An 18,461-nucleotide genomic window follows, 5' to 3' on the forward strand; every position below is an offset into this window, starting at 1 on the left:
AACAAAATCAATTGAAATGAAATAAAAATATGAAATGAAATGAACTAATGAAATATTAGTGTTTTTAGTTCTCAATAACAGCATGAAATCCTCAACTTACAAAACTACTTTTAGTGGATTAGTTTTCAACAAAATGTGAAATATGAAATTGTAAAACAGAGTTAGTAAAAAGGTTAAGTTTATGAATAAAAAAAAACTAAAAAATTAAACTAAAAAAACTCATTAAAAGAAATCATAAAACTAAAAATTAACTTAAATAATAAGTTGGCACAAGACATTTTAAAAATTATGTAAGAAAAGTCTACTTGAGGGGAAAAAAACAACTTTATAAATATCAATTTCAACTAAGGTCAGTTAAGAAATTTTAAGATTTTAGTTTTCATATACTGTTATATACATTAAAAATTAAAGAACTCGCTAAATGTTAAAAAATAACAATTTTGGAAAAAATGAAAACTTAAAATCTTGTGTTTTTTTGTAGAGAAAGTGTAATTGTTATTGTTTTTTTGTTTTGTATTTATAAACTACAGTCTTAAACATAAGATCATTTTATATGGAATTATTTATGTGTGTGTGTGTAAATGTTTTTAGGGATATTTTTTTCCTTTTTTTATAGCTTTTTACATTGAAAATAATAATAATAATAAGTTTAACACTAAAGGGTTAATAATAATTTATACTAGATAAACTAAAAATTAAAAAAAGAAGAATAATTACTTTTAATATTTTTTTGAGTGTGGTTTTGTTTTGTGTGGGTAAGTGTAAGAAGTTAATAATAAATTAAATTTACTTAACATATTTGTTTTGCAGGGAGTGGGGGGAGGGGGGCAGAGTAGATAAATATTGTTTAAAAGACGACACCACACTTTTTTAAAGGAGGTAGGTAACGAGATAGTAAATTTCCTTTGTTTTTTTTTCATTCTTTTTCTTAAAGGGCTGTTGTTGTAGAGGGAGGGAAAGGGGGGTTTGGGGGCGAGGGCAGTGTTTAAATTTTACTTGTTTAACCACCAAGTCTTATATTCTTTAGTTACAAACGTACGAAACCTAACCTCAATTTGTTGATTTAAGATTTTGATGATTTTCATCATCTTCATCTATAATGCCCATGGGTTTGCGACTAGAGGCGGGTGGTGTTAATAAACCATCAGGACACATAAGACCAGTGGCTGGTGAAGCTTCTTGTTTGATTTTTGTGGCCATGGCCAAGATTTCTTCTTGTAATAGGCAAGCACGATCCTAAGAAGAAACAAACAAATAAAAAAAAAACATAAAAAATTAATATTTTCTTTAAAATTTCACAAAACAAAAGTTTAAAAATTAAAAGAAAATAACTTTCAAAAAATACTTACAAACATTGTCATTGTTGTGGTATGTGTTTGTATAATATGTGAATCGTCGGTCACGATATTAGGGCATATATGACCCAAACCAAATTTAGTGGTAATTTGTTCATTTTGTTCTAATAAATGTAAATTATGGGATTCTTCAGATATCACTTCAAAGAAAGGCTGCATCCATCTAGCACAAGGCTGTATGGTTTGCCAATCTAAGCCCGAACAACGTAAAGCAGTTTCTCTGTAAATAACAAAACAAACAAATAAATTAAACATTTTATTAAAAAAAATTTTTCAAAAATTTTAGTTAAAATATGAATTTTTTTGGAAAACCCTTAAACTTACCTATTAAATGTATGTGAAATAGCTGCTGCTGCCACCACTGAATAGGGAAAATTACCAGCACCAACATCCAGCGAACACAAGTCTAATAATTGAGCGGTTTGTACAAATTCTAATCCAGAAAATTGTGGATAAATGAAAGCATCATCGACTTCACAATTTTGTAATTTAGAATTAATGGCAGGTTGTTGTTGTTGATGTTTTAATGAGGCAGTATTTGTTTGTTGTGTTGTTAAGCTGGAGGAGGCAGAGGTTTTATTTGTTTTTGTTTTATTTCTAAGTTTTTGAGATGTTTGAAACGAGGCAGGTGTACGATTATTAACATTCAATTGCATATAAACACCCAACCATCCAATGGGTGTTACCGGACTAATACTCCATTCTAAAGCTTGTAAAAGTAAAATTTCATGTTGTAAAATATCCGATTCTTGGCAAGCACCATCGGTGACATAGGCAAATTCACCAATTTTAGGTGGATAGATTTCTTCAACTTTGGCCGCCACAAAGAGACAGGTAATACCGATTAATTGTAAATGGGTTTTTTGTACATTCTTTTGGGCACTCAGATAACGATCTAAATAATCAACAGCCAAATAGTAGGTTTCACGATGTAGTTTATAGACTTCGCATACTTCTATTAACCAATCGAGTAGAATGGCACGCATGCGTGGCTGTAAGCCGGGATGATGATCTAACATATTGCAATCTCTTAAGCAGGAAGCTTGTTCATCTTTTTTGCACATTAATTGCCAGACATCGTGGGCATTGGCCCATGATAAAGCGGGCAGGGGACATTGTCTGGGTGGTTCGGGATCAGCAGCCGGTGTCATACAGTCATCGTAATGGCTATTTAAATACTCATCAAAAGATTTTACCTTAGGCTGTTGCTGTTGCGACAAATGTGAGGCGGATGTTTTGCTAGAGTTTTGTGTTTTACCGGTTGATAATCTCTGTCCGGGTGTACGTTCACCATGATGCACAGCAGCATTATCAACCTCAACGTTAGTAGTGTTTTGTTGCTGCTGTGTTGCTGGTTGTTGTGTTCTAGCGGCAGGATTATAAATTTGTGATATTTTTGTTGATACTGTCGAACAGGGTGAAGCTGATACAATATCATCAACATCATCATCATCTGTTATATGATCACTATCATCATCTTCTTCAACTTCATGTTCTAGTTCATCATCATCATCAACATCTTCATCATTATCTTCTACTTCATCATGATCAACATATTCATCTTCATGCCGTAAACTGTTGGGACTATCTGGTATGGCATCATTGACTACCTCAAAATCTGTTCCAGTCGATAGACATTCCGATGAACTGCGTGTATCGATTTCTTGTGCCAAAATCTCATCAACCGGTGATGGATAGACAGAGGAGACCACCGAACCATTGTCACTTTGATAGAGTGAGGGTAAGCGTTGTTGACGTTTTGCGGAAGGCTCAAAGCCCAATTCGGGGTCCTGTTTAAACGGAGGAGAAAAGTAAGGAATTGTTCATGAGTTTGTTGTAAAAAAAGTGAGAATTTTGAAATTCTTTTAATTGTTTTCATTTTAAGAGATCTGATCTAGCTGTGGATGTATTCAAATGTTTCTATTTCTAAAGCATTTTCATATATTTCTCTTTTTTTCAAACTAAAATAGATTTTTTTTAATGAGTTTCTAACACAATCCTCCACATTTGCTTTTTGTATGTATACTTTAGTTTTCCTTTTCCCTATTTTCAAAATACAACAAATTTTTGATAAATACAATTTTAAACGCTCAAAAAAACATTTAAGTCCCCTTCTTTCTTCTTTCTCTGTTTTCTCTCTTTTAAGGCAACAACTTGTTGTATTTTTAAACACCAGCGTGTATAAAGGAAACTTTAAAATTAATATTAATTATAAGGGTTAAAAAGTGTATAAAATAGAAATTTTTCATTTACCATTTCGATGACTTTTCTTTTGCGCTCACACTTCATAATAACATAAAATGTCTGATTCACTGCCACTGCTTTACAGATATTTTCTTTTTTTTTTTTTTTGGGAAAAACTCTATTAATAGTTTTTCTTTAGGAGACAAACAAAAACAATTACAAGAAGATTCTTGTAGTGTTCTTAAAGGTTTGTTGTTGTTGTTTTTGTAAAATAAAAACACTTTTCCGGTTTTATCTTAAAAACCAGATTTTGAATTGAAAATTCTTTTTTTTTCTTAGAATTTAATTCACGTGGAATTTTTATTAAATAATACAAAAGAGAGAGCGTTTAAAGAGCGAGGAGTGTAATTTGAAAATAAAATTTTGGTTTTTAAATTTTTATTAAATATTGCACTTTAACTTTGTAAAAATACAACAGTCTTTGGTTTTTTTTAATAATTTTGTATATTTTTCAATTTTCTTATTTAAATATTTGTTTAAAATTTCATTTTTTTTAATTTATTTAAACTTTTTTCTTTTTGTTTAAAAGAATTTTTTATTAAAAGAGATCTTTTTTTTAAATTTTGTACTTTTTTTTTTTTGGTTAAACGTTTAATATTTAATGCGTTTGCGTGTGTTGACGCATTGACTTTCCTAATGGAACTGAATATGAAATGTTAAAGAATTCAAGCATGTCCTCAAAAAGTAACGAATATATGAGGGTTGTTTATATTTCTCTATACCTTTCATTCTAGCCCTTCATATCAAATATATCTTAAACTATAGTCTATCTCTGTTGCTACATAGTGTGTGTAATTGTGTGTGTGTAAAAAAGATCTTGTACTCGTTGAGATCACACAAGGATCTAAATTTTATTACTTTTCTTACCCTTAAAAATGTATAAGTAAAAACGGTCTTCAAACGAAGGTCAGTGCAAAAGAAACGAAACAATTAAAACCTTAAAGATCCTTTTAAAATAAAAATGCAAAAACAAAATATCTACAAACACAAGCAACACAAATATATCCTTAACAAAAAGTTAAAGAAAACAAATATATTCATATTGCAACAACAACAACTAACGCAACATCTACAAATCTCAGAGGATCATTGATCCTTTATACTACGTACAAAAAGAATAAGAAAGAAGATTTTGTTTTGTCAAACCAGGTACCTAGACAGATTTAAATTTAAAGAAAATCTTTTAAAAATTAGACAATTTACATTTTATACCTAAAAAAAAATTGTTGTTGTTTTTTTTTTCTTTATACAAATAAACAACAACTAATACATGATGCAATTGCTTAAATAATGCACAATTTTATACCAAAAACAAAAAAAAACAACAATTTGGTTTTTTTTTTTAAAGGCTACAAAAAGGCAAAAAAAAGGCTAGAAAATAAATATCATCACTTAGATTTTTTCTCATAAATCTTTATTAAATTATCATTTTCCAACATTTAAATAAACTATAACAATTTCTTTTTAAAATATTTCTACATTTTGCAAAACTTTACTAAAGACAGCATCCCTTAACCAGGGGCTTTTACTTAAAACACACAATTATTCACATTAAAGGCTACTTTTCTACAATTCAGACAATCAAGAAAAGTCATCATTCCTTCCCTGTATTTGTTGCCCAAGAAAGCATAACAAATTTTGATTTGTATCCAGCCTTCTTTAAAATTTAATTTTTTTTGCTTTATTTCTTTTCTTTTCAAAACAACATTGTCTTTAAGAAAAATGTCACAGTTCATTAAAATTAAAGCATCGTAAAAATGATGAAGGATCTCTATTGGCATTTTATTGTAAATTGTTTAATTTAGGAAAAAAAGAGAAGCTGGTCAAAAAAGAAGAAAAAAGCAGCTGTTTTTCGCTAAATTCCGAATTGCATTTAGAGGCTTAAGAAGATTATATACGACAGCGGTGGCTATAAATCATTGGTATCTTGAGGAATAATGAAAAGTTCAAGAAGAAAATTTTCTTTTAGAAAAGTGCTAAATTGTAGAGAAAAAACAAATAAACAGCTGAACTTTTTGACCAGTGGTCATAAACATTTAGAGAAAAAGTTTTATTTTTTGAAAAAGAAATCAATCAAATAGAAAATTTTTATGATTGTAAAAATGTATTAAAATTTAAAAAGAAAATGGCATCGAAGACAAAATTCTCCTCACTATAGAAGTAAGCATGAGTTTAGAAAGAAGAAAACTTTTTAAAAGTAATTTTTGTTTGAGAAAATATGGAAAACTAGTTTAAGAGAGATCCTTGTTCTTTGTTTTCTAAAGATTTTGGGAGAGTAAATGGATATCGATAGAAATTGCCTTAAAGGGGGACCACAGACCAGTGGGTACTATTAGCTAAAAGCGTATGGTATGTCTGTTCAAACTGTAAAATCATTTTATCATCAAAGAGATTAAACATTAGTTAGGCAGCAATTAAGGGCCCTTAGTCCCTCTCTTTAATGAATGTGAAGTATAAGGCATAGAAAATAGTTAAGAATAAAGAAAATCACATAAAAAGAGAAAGGCTTTAATTAGATTGAGGATCAAGATATTCAACTTGGTGCCTGAAACTAAAAAGTTTCAGATACCAAGAGAATAAAATGTTAGATGATCATAATCCTAGTTATAGTATCTAATCAAAAGAAATCAGTTTGTCGCAATCTCACTGTTAACAGTTCTAAGACTACATCTAACTAGTCTAAAAGGTATACTTGTCAATTAAATGTACAAGAAAACAGTTTTAGTATGATCTGTCTGAAACCTATAAATGTGAATGGATTATGTTGGAAAATACAATTACAGTTCCAATTAAAGAAAATTCTATGATTAGGTTAGTCCCGAAGGTAAGTAACTTTTATTCCTTTTTAGGAAGAAATTCCTAATTAAAGAAACCAGCTTAAAAAATGAGGTCATTAGGTAAGTTCTAGTTAAGTTCTAGTTCAGCTCTAGTTCAGTTCAAGTTTAGTTCTTGTTCAGTTCTAGTTAAGTTCTAGTTTAGTTCTAGTTCAGTTCTTGTTCAGTTCTAGTTTAGTTCTAGTTCAGTTCTAGTTAAGTTCTAGTACAGTTCTAGTTCAGTTCTATTTCAGTTCCAGTTCAGTTCTGGTTAAGTTCTAGTTCAGTTCTAGTTCATTTCTAGTTCAGTTCTAGTACAGTTCTAGTACAGTTCCAGTTCAGTTCTAGTTTAGTTCTAGTTTAGTTCTAGTTCAGTTCTAGTTCAATTCTAGTTCAATTCTAGTTCAGTTCTAGTTCAGTTCTAGTTCAGTTCTAGTTCAGTTCTAGTTCAGTTCTAGATCAGTTCTAGTTCAGTTCTAGTTCAGTTCTAGTTCAGTTCTAGTTCAGTTCTAGTTCAGTTCTAGTTCAGTTCTAGTTCAGTTCTAGTTCAGTTCTAGTTCAGTTCTAGTTCAGTTCTAGTTCAGTTCTAGTTCAGTTCTAGTTCAGTTCTAGTTCAGTTCTAGTTCAGTTCTAGTTCAGTTCTAGTTCAGTTCTAGTTCAGTTCTAGTTCAGTTCTAGTTCAGTTCTAGTTCAGTTCTAGTTCAGTTCTAGTTCCAGTTCTAGTTCAGTTCTAGTTCAGTTCTAGTTCAGTTCTGGTTCAGTTCTAGTTCAGTTCTAGTTCAGTTCTAGTTCAGTTCTAGTTTAGTTCTAGTTCAGTTCTAGATCAGTTCTAGTTCAGTTCTAGTTAAGTTCTAGTTCAGTTCTAGTTCAGTTCTAGTTCAGTTCTAGTTCATTTCTAGTTCATTTCTAGTACAGTTCTAGTACAGTTCTAGTACAGTTCTAGTACAGTTCTAGTTCAGTTCTAGTTCAGTTCTAGTTCAGTTCTAGTTCAGTTCTAGTTCAGTTCTAGTTCAGTTCTAGTTCAGTTCTAGTTCAGTTCTAGTTCAGTTCTAGTTCAGTTCTAGTTCAGTTCTAGTTCAGTTCTAGTTCAGTTCTAGTTCAGTTCTAGTTCAGTTCTAGTTCAGTTCTAGTTCATTTGTAGTTCAGTTCTGGTTCAGTTCTAATTCATTTCATCTTCAGTTCTAGTTCAGTTCTAGTTCATTTGTAGTTCAGTTCTGGTTCAGTTCTAATTCATTTCCTCTTCAGATCTAGTTCAGTTTTTTTTTGTCAACATATCAAATATTTTCAAGCACATTTTTTTCCAAAACTAAACAATAATTCCTAAACACAACAGAGCGCAGGCAAATCTCCTTTTTAAAACTCCTTAGGTGGTTTACTTAAGATTGCATTGTACTAACTGCAGCACACACATCTGTCTTGAAATTTCGTATTTATCCAAATAGACAAACAACACAAATTGTTTAACACAAGAGATACCAATCACTTTTGGAAAAACACAAACTACATGAGGTAATATTTATTAAAATATTTTGCAATTATCCTTAACATTTCTATAAGGCTCTTGAAATCTATAAAAATATCCTTCCTAAACTGTACACAACTAAACAGAGAAATATTAAACTCATTTTAAATGCTTGATTTAAAATGCAACTAAATAGAGCATTTAAGCGAGAAAAATTAAAGATGATAGGTTAGAAGACGTTAAAAAGACAAGATATAACAACATATGTTTAATACAACAATTAGTTAAATTTTTGTAAAACTAACTAAAAGAGCTTAACTAATTTGTTAGACTATAAAGATACTATAAATCCTTATAGCCTTTAATAGTAGTATATACGGCCTCAGGTCATTCAATTAACTTTATTATCCTTATCATTTTTGTCAATAAAAAGTGGCAGATGATTGAAAATTTCTTTTAATATATTTTACAACTTTTATTGTTTCTTTTTTTCTAAACAAAATAGATAAGTCTTGCAGCAAATGTTGGAAAATCTTTAAAATTTTTCTTTTGATATTAGTTTTTCTTTTCATGTCCCTTGCCAAACAAAAACGGAAACCTTTGCTAATGTATTCCTTAATACAGCTAGCTTCCTCCTTGTTTTTATTGCATAAGCGTTGCAAGTCAACAGGACACCTTTACTTTTTTCGTCGTCTACTACTATTATAATGATTACACTTTTTTTCTTAACATACAGTGTTCTTAGTGGTGGTTGTTGTTGTTGTTGTTGCATTTGAAATATTGTCGTCCTCCTTTTAAGAATTACACACAATAAAATTAAAAAGCATTAGTAATTTCTTTTGTTGTTACTTTGAATATATCTTGAGCTCTTCTTCCAGGTGTAAACTATATACAACAAAAAATATTATTATTATGTTTTACCAATGGACGCATGCGCTTCTTTTTACAACTGCCTCAGTTTGGCTTTATTCTCTAGTGATTATTGCAACTGCCGTTTTGTTTCATTTTGTGGGGTATTTTCTTTTAGTATTATCATCAAGATGTGTAGGTTTAATTGATAAAAAAAGAATAATTTTAAACTCAATTGTTTATTTTTTAAGGTAAGCAACAGCATTTTTTTTGTTAATAAAAAATCGATAGTTGGCTTCCTAGAAATCAATTGTTTGAATTTTTATCTATTAAAAATACATTTTAGAAAAAATCAACAGTTTTCATTAATGTTTAGTTTAATTGTTGTTGAAAAGTAGTTCAGTATATAAAGGATATTAATTTAAAATAAGTTTTTTGATTCCTTTTGAAAAAAAGTCAATCTCATTCCTAGAAAAAGTTAATTTAAATTAAAAAAAAAAAAAAATAAAAATATCTTCATTCTTTCAAGAAATTTATTATAATTGCGTTCAGTATTAATTTAGGTCTAGTTGAGTTCTACTTCAGTTCTAGTTAATTTCTAGTTCAGTTTTTGTTCAGCTCTAGATCAGTATTAATTCAGTTCTAGTTTAGTTCTAGTCCAGTTCTAGTTTAGTTCTAGTTCAGTTCTGGTTTAGTTCTAGTTCAGTTCTAGTTCAGTTCCAGTTCAGTTCTAGTACAGTTCTAGTTCAGTTCTATTTTAGTTCTAGTTTAGTTCCAGTTTAGTTGTTGTTCAGTTCTAGTTTAGTTCTAGTTTAGTTCTAGTTCAGTTCTAGTTCAGATCTAGTTCTGTTCTAGTTCAATTCTAGTTCAGTTCTAGTTCAGTTCAGTTCTAGTTCAGTTCAGTTCTAGTTCAGTTCAGTTCTAGTTCAGTTCTAGTTCAGTTCTAGTTCAGTTCTAGTTCAGTTCTAGTTCAGTTCTAGTTCAGTTCAGTTCTAGTTCAGTTCTAGTTCAATTCTAGTTCAGTTCTAGTTCAGTTCTAGTTCAGTTCTAGTTCAGTTCTAGTTCAGTTCTAGTTCAGTTCTAGTTCAGTTCTAGTTCAGTTCTAGTTCAGTTCTAGTTCAGTTCTAGTTCAGTTCTAGTTCAGTTCTAGTTCAGTTCTAGTTCAGTTCTAGTTCAGTTTTAGTTAAGTACTAGTTCAGTTCTAGATCTGTTCTAGTTATGTTCTAGTTCTGATCTAGTTCAGTTCTAGTTCTGTTCTAGTTCTATTCTAGTTCTGTTCTAGTTCTGTTCTAGTTCTGATCTAGTTCTTTTCCAGTTCTGTTGTAGCTCTGTTCAGTTCTAGTTCTATTTTAGTTCAGTTCTAGTTCTTTCCTAGTTCAGTTCTATTTCTGTTCTAGTTCTGTTCTAGTTCTGTTCTAGTTCTGTTCTAGTTCTGTTCTAGTTCTAGTTCTGTTCTAGTTCCGTTCAAGTTCTGTTCTAGTTCTATTCTAGTTCTGTTCTAGTTCTGTTCTAGTTCTGTTCTAGTTCTGTTCTAGTTCTGTTCTAGTTCTGTTCTAGTTCTGTTCTAGTTCTGTTCTAGTTCTGTTCTAGTTCTGTTCTAGTTCTGTTCTAGTTCTGTTCTGTTCTAGTTCTGTTCTAGTTCTGTTCTAGTTCTGTTCTAGTTCTGTTCTAGTTCTGTTCTAGTTCTGTTCTTGTTCTAGTTCTTTTCTGGTTCTGTTGTAGCTCTGTTCAGTTCAGTTCTAGTTCATATCTAGTTCAGTTCTAGTTCAGTTCTAGTTCAGTTCTATTTTAGTTCTAGTTCTGTTCTAGTTCAGTTGTAGTTCAATTCTATTTTAGTTCTAGTTCAGTTCTATTTCCAAAGTTATTTCTTTACATTTTAATTTTAAATTAAGAATTCATTTCTTACAACTCAAAGAAAAGATACTAAAAATCTTAAAAAAGTCAAGTGTAAAATAATTTGTTATAAGAAATAAACAAAAAATGTAACTTGGTTTTAAAATCAGACAAATTTTTCGAATAAAAAATAGAAAATTTTTCTAAAAAAAACATAAAATTTCATATTAAATTTCATGTTTAACTAACCAAACAAAAAAAATCGTAAAAGAAATCTGTTGCACAATATTTTTTTTACTTTATCAAGATAATTGCCAACGTATTTGGGACTCAAAGTAATAAATTTTCAAAAAATTACGTTAATTTTTTCGAAATAAAAAAAAAATCCAAAAACCCAAACATAACACAGTAATATGTAAAGGAATTTTTAATATTAAACTAAAATACAAACATTTCGCATACCCTTACACTAACATAAACAAACATACCAACACACAAATATAAAATTTAACAACAAAGGACTCAATACTTGAAAGCAATGGGGTGCAAATCAACACATTTGGTTGATAACGTAAGAAATATTACAACAACAGCGAAAGAAAGAAAAAAAACTAATACAAACTAAAGGTATGCAAACACACAACATTAAACAAGTAATGCAATTTCCTTAAAAAAAAAAGGACATAATAACAACAACACACATACATATACATATACAAACATATTATAGTTAGTATTTCTTTTACTATTATAAAGCAGTAAAAAATAGTTACGCATGCGTGAACACCTTGACGGAGGACAAATATTATTTGTACTCGTACTTAAAAGAGAGTAAAAGAGAGGGTTGTTAATTTTGATGTTTTTCTTAAGCAGACGTTAAAAGAAAATGACAAGAAATATTTACCAAGAAACTAAACAGCAGACGTTATAAAAAACAGCAAAGTAAGCAAATACAAATACAAAACTTTATCGCCAGGATAATAAACAGGGAATTTTCGGTATTTTAAAAAAGGGAAAAAACCAGTAACATTTATAGGAAAAAAAACAAAAACAATTAGGTTATTTTTATGTATAACAATAAAATACTAAACTATTTTTTTGTGTGTGTTAATATTTACACAAATTTTATTTTTTATGTAAATTTTAAATTTATGCACGAACGTGCCACACTAGTTAGATATGTAGATAGATAATAATATATAAACGAAGTAAAGAGCCAAACATTTATCCTTACAACAGAGTGGAATAAAAGACAAATGATTAAATGAAGATGGACACACACAGACAGACGGACATATAAGGAAGTTAAAAGTTCTTAATTTTAATAACAAGTTAACAATAAAATGTATAAAAATGCAGTATAATTAAAGAAAAACTATGTAATATATAAGAGGAAGGTGGTTGACATATTGTCTAAGAAAACAAAAAAAAAAAAAAATGATATGATCGGCAAATGTTTCTTACAAATATTATAAAAAGAAGCTAGTAAAGCCACCGGTAGACGATTATTTTAATAATATGGTGTTATCTTGCGTGTTATGATCTGGGGTTTTGTGTTCAATTTATATAATAGAGAAAATAATACACAAAAAACGGAAGACATTTTATATATATTTTTTTCTATTAGTAATAGATTCCCAAAACACAAATGTCCTTTTTTGGGCCCCTTAACTATTGGCAGTAGTTTTCAAGAAGTAAATAACAAGTTTGCTGTTAAAGACATTATCTAATTATATATTCAAAACATAACGACATTTGTTTTGTAGTTTTTTTTTGTGTCATCCTTCGTGTATTCTTCTTTGTGTTGAGAAATTGCATGTTTGTAATGGTAACCTCAGGGTTAAGGGAAAAATAGTTGCAAGGATGGTAAGCTAGATGTGTATTTGTTTTTTTAAGACAAACTTGCTAGTAAGAAGAAAAAGTAACGCTTTTTTTCGTAATAAAGAGCCATATGTCTAGGATGTTACCTTACGGGATAATAATGAATTTATGCTAATTTAGTTTTTTTTTGGCATATTCATTAAGGAACAAGTATTGAAAAATTATAGAAAAATTACTGGGATGTACAAACTTAGGTGAATTATGTAAATTTTTAAACTTTCTTTTGCCATATGGGAGAAGAAGGGATTTCCCTTAGTTAGAAATTTTAAGAAATATTTAAGAATGACATACATCTGCCATAGTATGTTAAAGATTTTCCAAATTACTATGATTTATTAGAGATTATCTCTTCAATCTAGTTCAGTATTAGTTTGATTTAAATTCAAATCTAGTTTAGTACTAGTTCTGTTTTAAAATAGCTCTAGTTCGTTTCTAGTTCAGATCTAGTTTTAGTTCAGTTCTAGTTCATTCTAGTTTAGTTCTAGTTCAGCTCCAGTTCACTTCTAGTTCAGTTCTAGTTCGGTTCTAGTTCAGTTCTCGTTCAGTTCTAGTTCAGTTCTAGTTCAGTTCTAGTTCAGTTCTAGTTCAGTTCTAGTTCAGTTCTAGTTCAGTTCTAGTTCAGTTCTAGTTCAGTTCTAGTTCTAGTTCAGTTCTAGTTCAGTTCTAGTTCAGTTCGAGTTGAGTTTGAATTCAGTTTTAGTTTTGGTTCAGTTCCATTTCAGTTTTAGTTCATTTCTAGTTAAGTTCTAATTAAGTTATAGTTCAGTTTTAGTTCATTTCTAGTTCAGTTTCAGTTCATTTCTGGTTAATCTAATTCAGTTTTAGTTTAGTTCTACTTCAGTTTTGGTTCAATTCTATGCAGTTCTAGTTCAGTTTTAATTCACCTCTCAAAACAACCGATTTAAAACTCCTTAAGAAATGTTATCAAAACCTTTCTAGAACTTTCAAATGAGGTTAGCACAATCCTGACAATGTTTGCCTGCTTTAAGAAGAAATCATTAGATTTCCGTTACAAAAAACTTTTTCACAAAACAAACAATCAGTTTAAATCTTTCTCAATACAGGACATGATGCAATTTTTCCTTATTTTTTCTATCTTAACATCCACTTTCTTTGCTCTACTCTACTCAAAAGTTAATGAAGGATAAATTTGAAAAAAAAGGAAAATATTTTTCTCATCATAAGATATACATACATAAGTATACATTTTACTTACCCTATCATCTAAACTAGTAGATATGCAACGTTTACGTTTTGTGCCGGCTGATGTTGCAACTATGGCTGCTACTGTTGCTGATGATGAGGCCGCTGCCGCTGCTGCTGCTGCCGATGTTGCTGTTGTACTATTACGACTAGAAGAACACATATTTTGTTTTGATAATTTACCAATTGTTAACGTTGAGGAACACGATGATGAGGCTGAGATGTGTGAGGCACTGCTGCTATTTGAAATGGATAGTATGACTTCCTCTAAACCCACATTAACAATTGTTTTAGCAGATGAGGATGATGGACAGGAGGCAATAGATGAAAGATTTGTTCTTGTACCAAAAGGTGACACTGATGATGATGAGGTACAATATTCTAGATTATAGGAAGCACCGTTATTACTTGAGGAGGCATGAGATTTAAAACTGCTATTACTGTTACTATGTTGGCTGCTGGTACTGTTACTGTTGCGGCTTGATTGGGGAAAAGAAAGAAAGAAAAAGACAAGAATAAAAATATGAAATTTTAAATTTCAATAATTGCAATATTTGAGAATATATATATTTTTTCTTTTTGAAAATTGATACATTCATTTTTATATATAGGGGCTAGATCCGTTCGAGGAAGACATTTACATTGTATTTGTATAGAAATTGAATTGATGGTGTTGTTAAGATAAAGGCGTTATTGTTAAAAACACATCTACAATTATTTCCATATCCCGGAAATGTAGCATATGAAAATCAATTTAATAACCCTGAGAGGGTTTTCCCATATACATATTTTGCTTGCTTACTTACTTACTACTTAAGCAAATTAAGTAATTGTATTAAATTGCAGTAAAATTTTGCATTTCTTTATTTACATATAAACAATACTTGAGAAGTTTTTCCATAATGCAAATCCCTGTGTTTTTTTTGTTACTTCTTCTAGGCATAACGAATTTCTTTAAGTAGCGATTTTTTCAAAGGTTTTGGAAAATCTTTGCAGAAAACAAAAACAAGAAAAAACTATTTTTGCAATAGTTTTTAATGAATAGGTTAAATAGCGTATACAAAAGGGGGAGAAAAGAAAACAACAAGATGCTGATGATGATTCCCTTTTTAACCCTTAACTGCAGTTTACACTTAAAGGGTTTCTTTTGTACATTTATTAAATATGTAAGATTTATTAAAAAGCCGTTGAAAAAGGGCCGGCTGCATCCTTAATAAAGGATTTTTATATTTGACAGCATTTCTCAAGTTAAGAAAGGGGTGTTATTGTTGTTTTGGTGTTTTTTTCTTCTGTGTTTTAAAAAAAAACTTAAAGGTTAAACATTGAGAACAAACTAAGGAAAGAAATCAAAATTTTATAATCACATACTAAATTATAAACTATTAAGAAAAGTATGAAATGTTAAGAATTACAAATCTAGACGGTTTTTCTGAAATTGCAACCCCTAAAAGAAAATCTTGTTTTAGTTTAACAACAACAAATATTTTGTTAACAAAAAAATATTATTTTCACATAAAAAAATGGGATTGTTACAGAAAAAAAAAACAAAAAATATCCTTAAAATGTTATAGAATTTAATGAGAAATGTACATAAATCAAGGTTTTATACAGGACATTATTTTGTTATCAATGAATTGTTATAATGCCTTTTTCTTCTGGCGGCGTTATCAATTGGTCTGTGTTTGGTTGTTTTTCTTTTCATTTTTTTTAAAGAAAAGAAATCGTAAATTATGAAAATGAAGATAAAAGTAAAAGTGAAAGTGTTTTTTTTTTTGTTTTTCTCAATGATTTCCTAGGAAAAAAAAGGATTCTGTTAAGAATAATTATAAATTTGTGTAACTGCTATTAAAAATCTATAAAAATTTATGAATTTTTAATAAAGTAATTGATTCGTGTAAAATTATAGAGAAAAAAGAAAGCAGCTGAGTTTTGGAAACTTGTAATTTATGTTAACAGGTGTAAAATGTCTGTAATTTGTAATAGAGATTCTTGGTATTATGAAAAAGTGTTTAGTAATATGGCTGCCAAAGGATATTACTTTTTGTAAAGAAAATTAAGAGAAGGAATAAACATCAAAAACTTTAACCGGGAGAGTTTTGTGCTGTTGTTGTTGTTGTTACAGCTAAAACTATACAATAATCTAGTTGGGGGGTTCTACATCAATGTCCAGGTCTAAAAATTGGGCTACTTCAACTGAATGCGTCCATAAATCCATTGGACAGAATGAAGTAGGGTTGGTTGAGCAGTTGAATATGTGGTGGGTATCATGAGGAGCCTTCCGTGTCTGCTATGGATCATTCCCTGACAATCGGTTCTACGTACCGAAATGAACCTAATTATTTGGCCAAGGGCTGTCAACCCCAGCAACAACAACAATACTGATGTTGTGTTATGAGCAGTGATGCGAAATAGAAAAGAAGATGAGGCAAAAAAACAAGTGTTGCTCTGGCACAACTGAGATCGGCTCAGGGTTCCCATGATACCCACCACATATTAAACTAAGCAAACATCCCTACTTTACATAGCCAAATGGATTTATGTGCTAGCCCTACTAAAGTAGCCCAATTTCATGGCTTGAAGCTAAATACAGAACCTCTAGATTAAAAATCGTTTAAAGTTTAAACTGTTACAACAACAGAGAAATTTTTATATAGATATGATCTATAGTGGATTCAGCTCGAGTGTTTGTGTGCTAACCCTACTAAAGTAGCCCAATTTCTTGGCTTTGAGCTGAATACAGAGCCCGTGGATCACAAATCGTTTAAAGTTTAACAGTTTTCTTTTGAATCAAAGGATGTAATCAATCTTCTTCTTTAATTAACAACAACATTTGACAATTTCCAGCTAAAACAATGAAACAAACATTTTAAGAATTTAAAGCAGAAAAGTAAACAGAGAGAAAAAAATCTCCCTAACAATCAAAAGCAATTATTTGGCAAGTCATCTTCCCACATACCCGTAGACCAAATGCATAACATAATGTACATTGTTAGACAACAATGATGTAAAATGCATAAACAAATAACAAGATTTCAATATAAAGACAGGATGACAGGAAATAATTAACAATAGATGATGAAGAAAAAATAAAAGAAAACTAAAAACTAAAAACTAAAAACATTACTAAAGATTTTAAGTAGAAATCTTAACATTTTGTTAGATAATAAATAAAGGAATTTAAAAATGTCTAACTAAAACCAAAATATTAACAATTCATATTGACTTTTTACCTAAAATAATAATATTTTGCAAAGTGTGAGAAAAAAATTGTGATTAAAACAAAAGGTAAGTTGTTGTGAAGATTTGGTGGTCTTTTCGGTGTGTTTTGATATTGTACTTGTTGGCTCAATGGGTGTTCAAAGTCCTTGTGTATTATAGGGAGAGCATTGTTAGAAGGGAACAAAACCTAGAAGTTTTAGATCTTTTGTTTAAATTCAAAATGATTATACAAAATTTGAAATTTTATTTCCTGGAATTATTAAACAAAGATTATCAATTTCAGTAGGTTTTTTATCGGCAACAATTTTTTGAATTTCTAATAATTTTATAACCTCAAAGGAAAAACTAATGGGTCGATTATGTATCTCGATTGCCACTTCAATTGATTTCTAGTTGCCAACATGATTTTGGTTAATGACGCTTAAATAACGTCTAGTATACAGTTTTTGTTTGACCTGATCATTTCTAGACTAAAGTCATTCTTTTACTTAAAAGCTGACAACGCAACTGAAGTTCGATTGACAGACATAATCGACCCATAAACTAAATTATTCAACCTCAAAAAACAGGAACAAGAACGTGTGTTTGCAATTATGTCATTTTTTCTGTCAATAGAAACTTTGTGGGTTTATTTAAATAAAATTTAAAAGTTATAGAAAAGATAATAGTTTAAGCAATTTTCTAACCTTAAAAAAACTAACATTAGTAATCTATTTAACCTCAAAATACAAACGTGAGTTCTAACAATTACAATTTTCGTTATTTTTCCAAAGGGGAAGAAAAGAGGGTGTTTGTGTTATTTTTTTTTTTAATAAACTTGAATTAACTTCAATTAATTTGATAACAATAATTACAATGATAATGCAATAAAATGCAATATGAACAGGCATTTTAAATGTCATTGGCAAAATTGAGCAAACAACTGACAGTAGACAACAGAAAAAAACATAGATGGGTCAGTAAGGATAAGTGCTTTACAAACCGCAGAAAGCAAGTAATTTATCAAAAATAAATAAAAGTGTGGTATATTTTCCATAATGTCATATGTGACAGGGTTAAAACAACAAAAACGAAAAATATTTTGATGAAATAATCAAACGTCAAGTGAGGACTAATAAATGACACTTTTTTATGAACTAAAACAATAGGGAGGAGGGGGTGACTGGCACAAACAAACAGACATAACCTAACACTTTACTTTTCAAATAAAAAATATGTGTAAAGGTATTTAACATGATTGTAGTCCTTTCAAGTTAAAGTATTTATATGAAAACACTAAAACAAAAACCTAAAACAATAATTACTAGTTTCAAAATAACTAAACAAGGAAATGCATAAAGGAATTTTTAGTTATAAACTAGGATATGGAAAATTACCTTATAACATATTTGAAAAATCGTTATATTTTTTATAAGTTTTGCAAAATTAAAAGTAATTGTCAAAGTATATTTTGTATGTGTGAGAAATAATTTTCCATTTTAGGGGATACTTTTTTAAAATAATGTTGCTTCTTCCGTTTTAAAACTACCTTTAGCAAAAAAACAAAAAAAAGTCAGTTGTAAGAGGAAACAAAAATTTTGTCAACCACAATAATAGTTTGGT

At 29.6% G+C, this 18,461-nt stretch overlaps 1 protein-coding gene across 1 annotated transcript in view; it reads right to left on the reverse strand.

The window, feature by feature from the left end:
• Positions 1–495: 495 nt before the first annotated feature.
• The window catches only part of LOC111684363 (G1/S-specific cyclin-E), a 36,996-nt gene continuing 19,030 nt past the window's right edge, over positions 496–18,461 (reverse strand). The window contains exons 5-8 of the mRNA XM_046953322.1: positions 13,654–14,119; positions 1,680–3,145; positions 1,350–1,575; positions 496–1,236 (exon numbers count right to left, since the gene is read on the reverse strand). Of these exons, the coding sequence (XP_046809278.1) occupies positions 1,051–1,236; positions 1,350–1,575; positions 1,680–3,145; positions 13,654–14,119 (2,344 nt within the window). The 3' untranslated portion in view covers positions 496–1,050. The remainder of the gene's footprint in view (positions 1,237–1,349; positions 1,576–1,679; positions 3,146–13,653; positions 14,120–18,461) is intronic.

The sequence above is a fragment of the Lucilia cuprina genome, chromosome 2 (assembly GCF_022045245.1).
Source record: "Lucilia cuprina isolate Lc7/37 chromosome 2, ASM2204524v1, whole genome shotgun sequence".
Classification (NCBI taxonomy): Eukaryota; Metazoa; Arthropoda; class Insecta; order Diptera; family Calliphoridae; genus Lucilia; species Lucilia cuprina.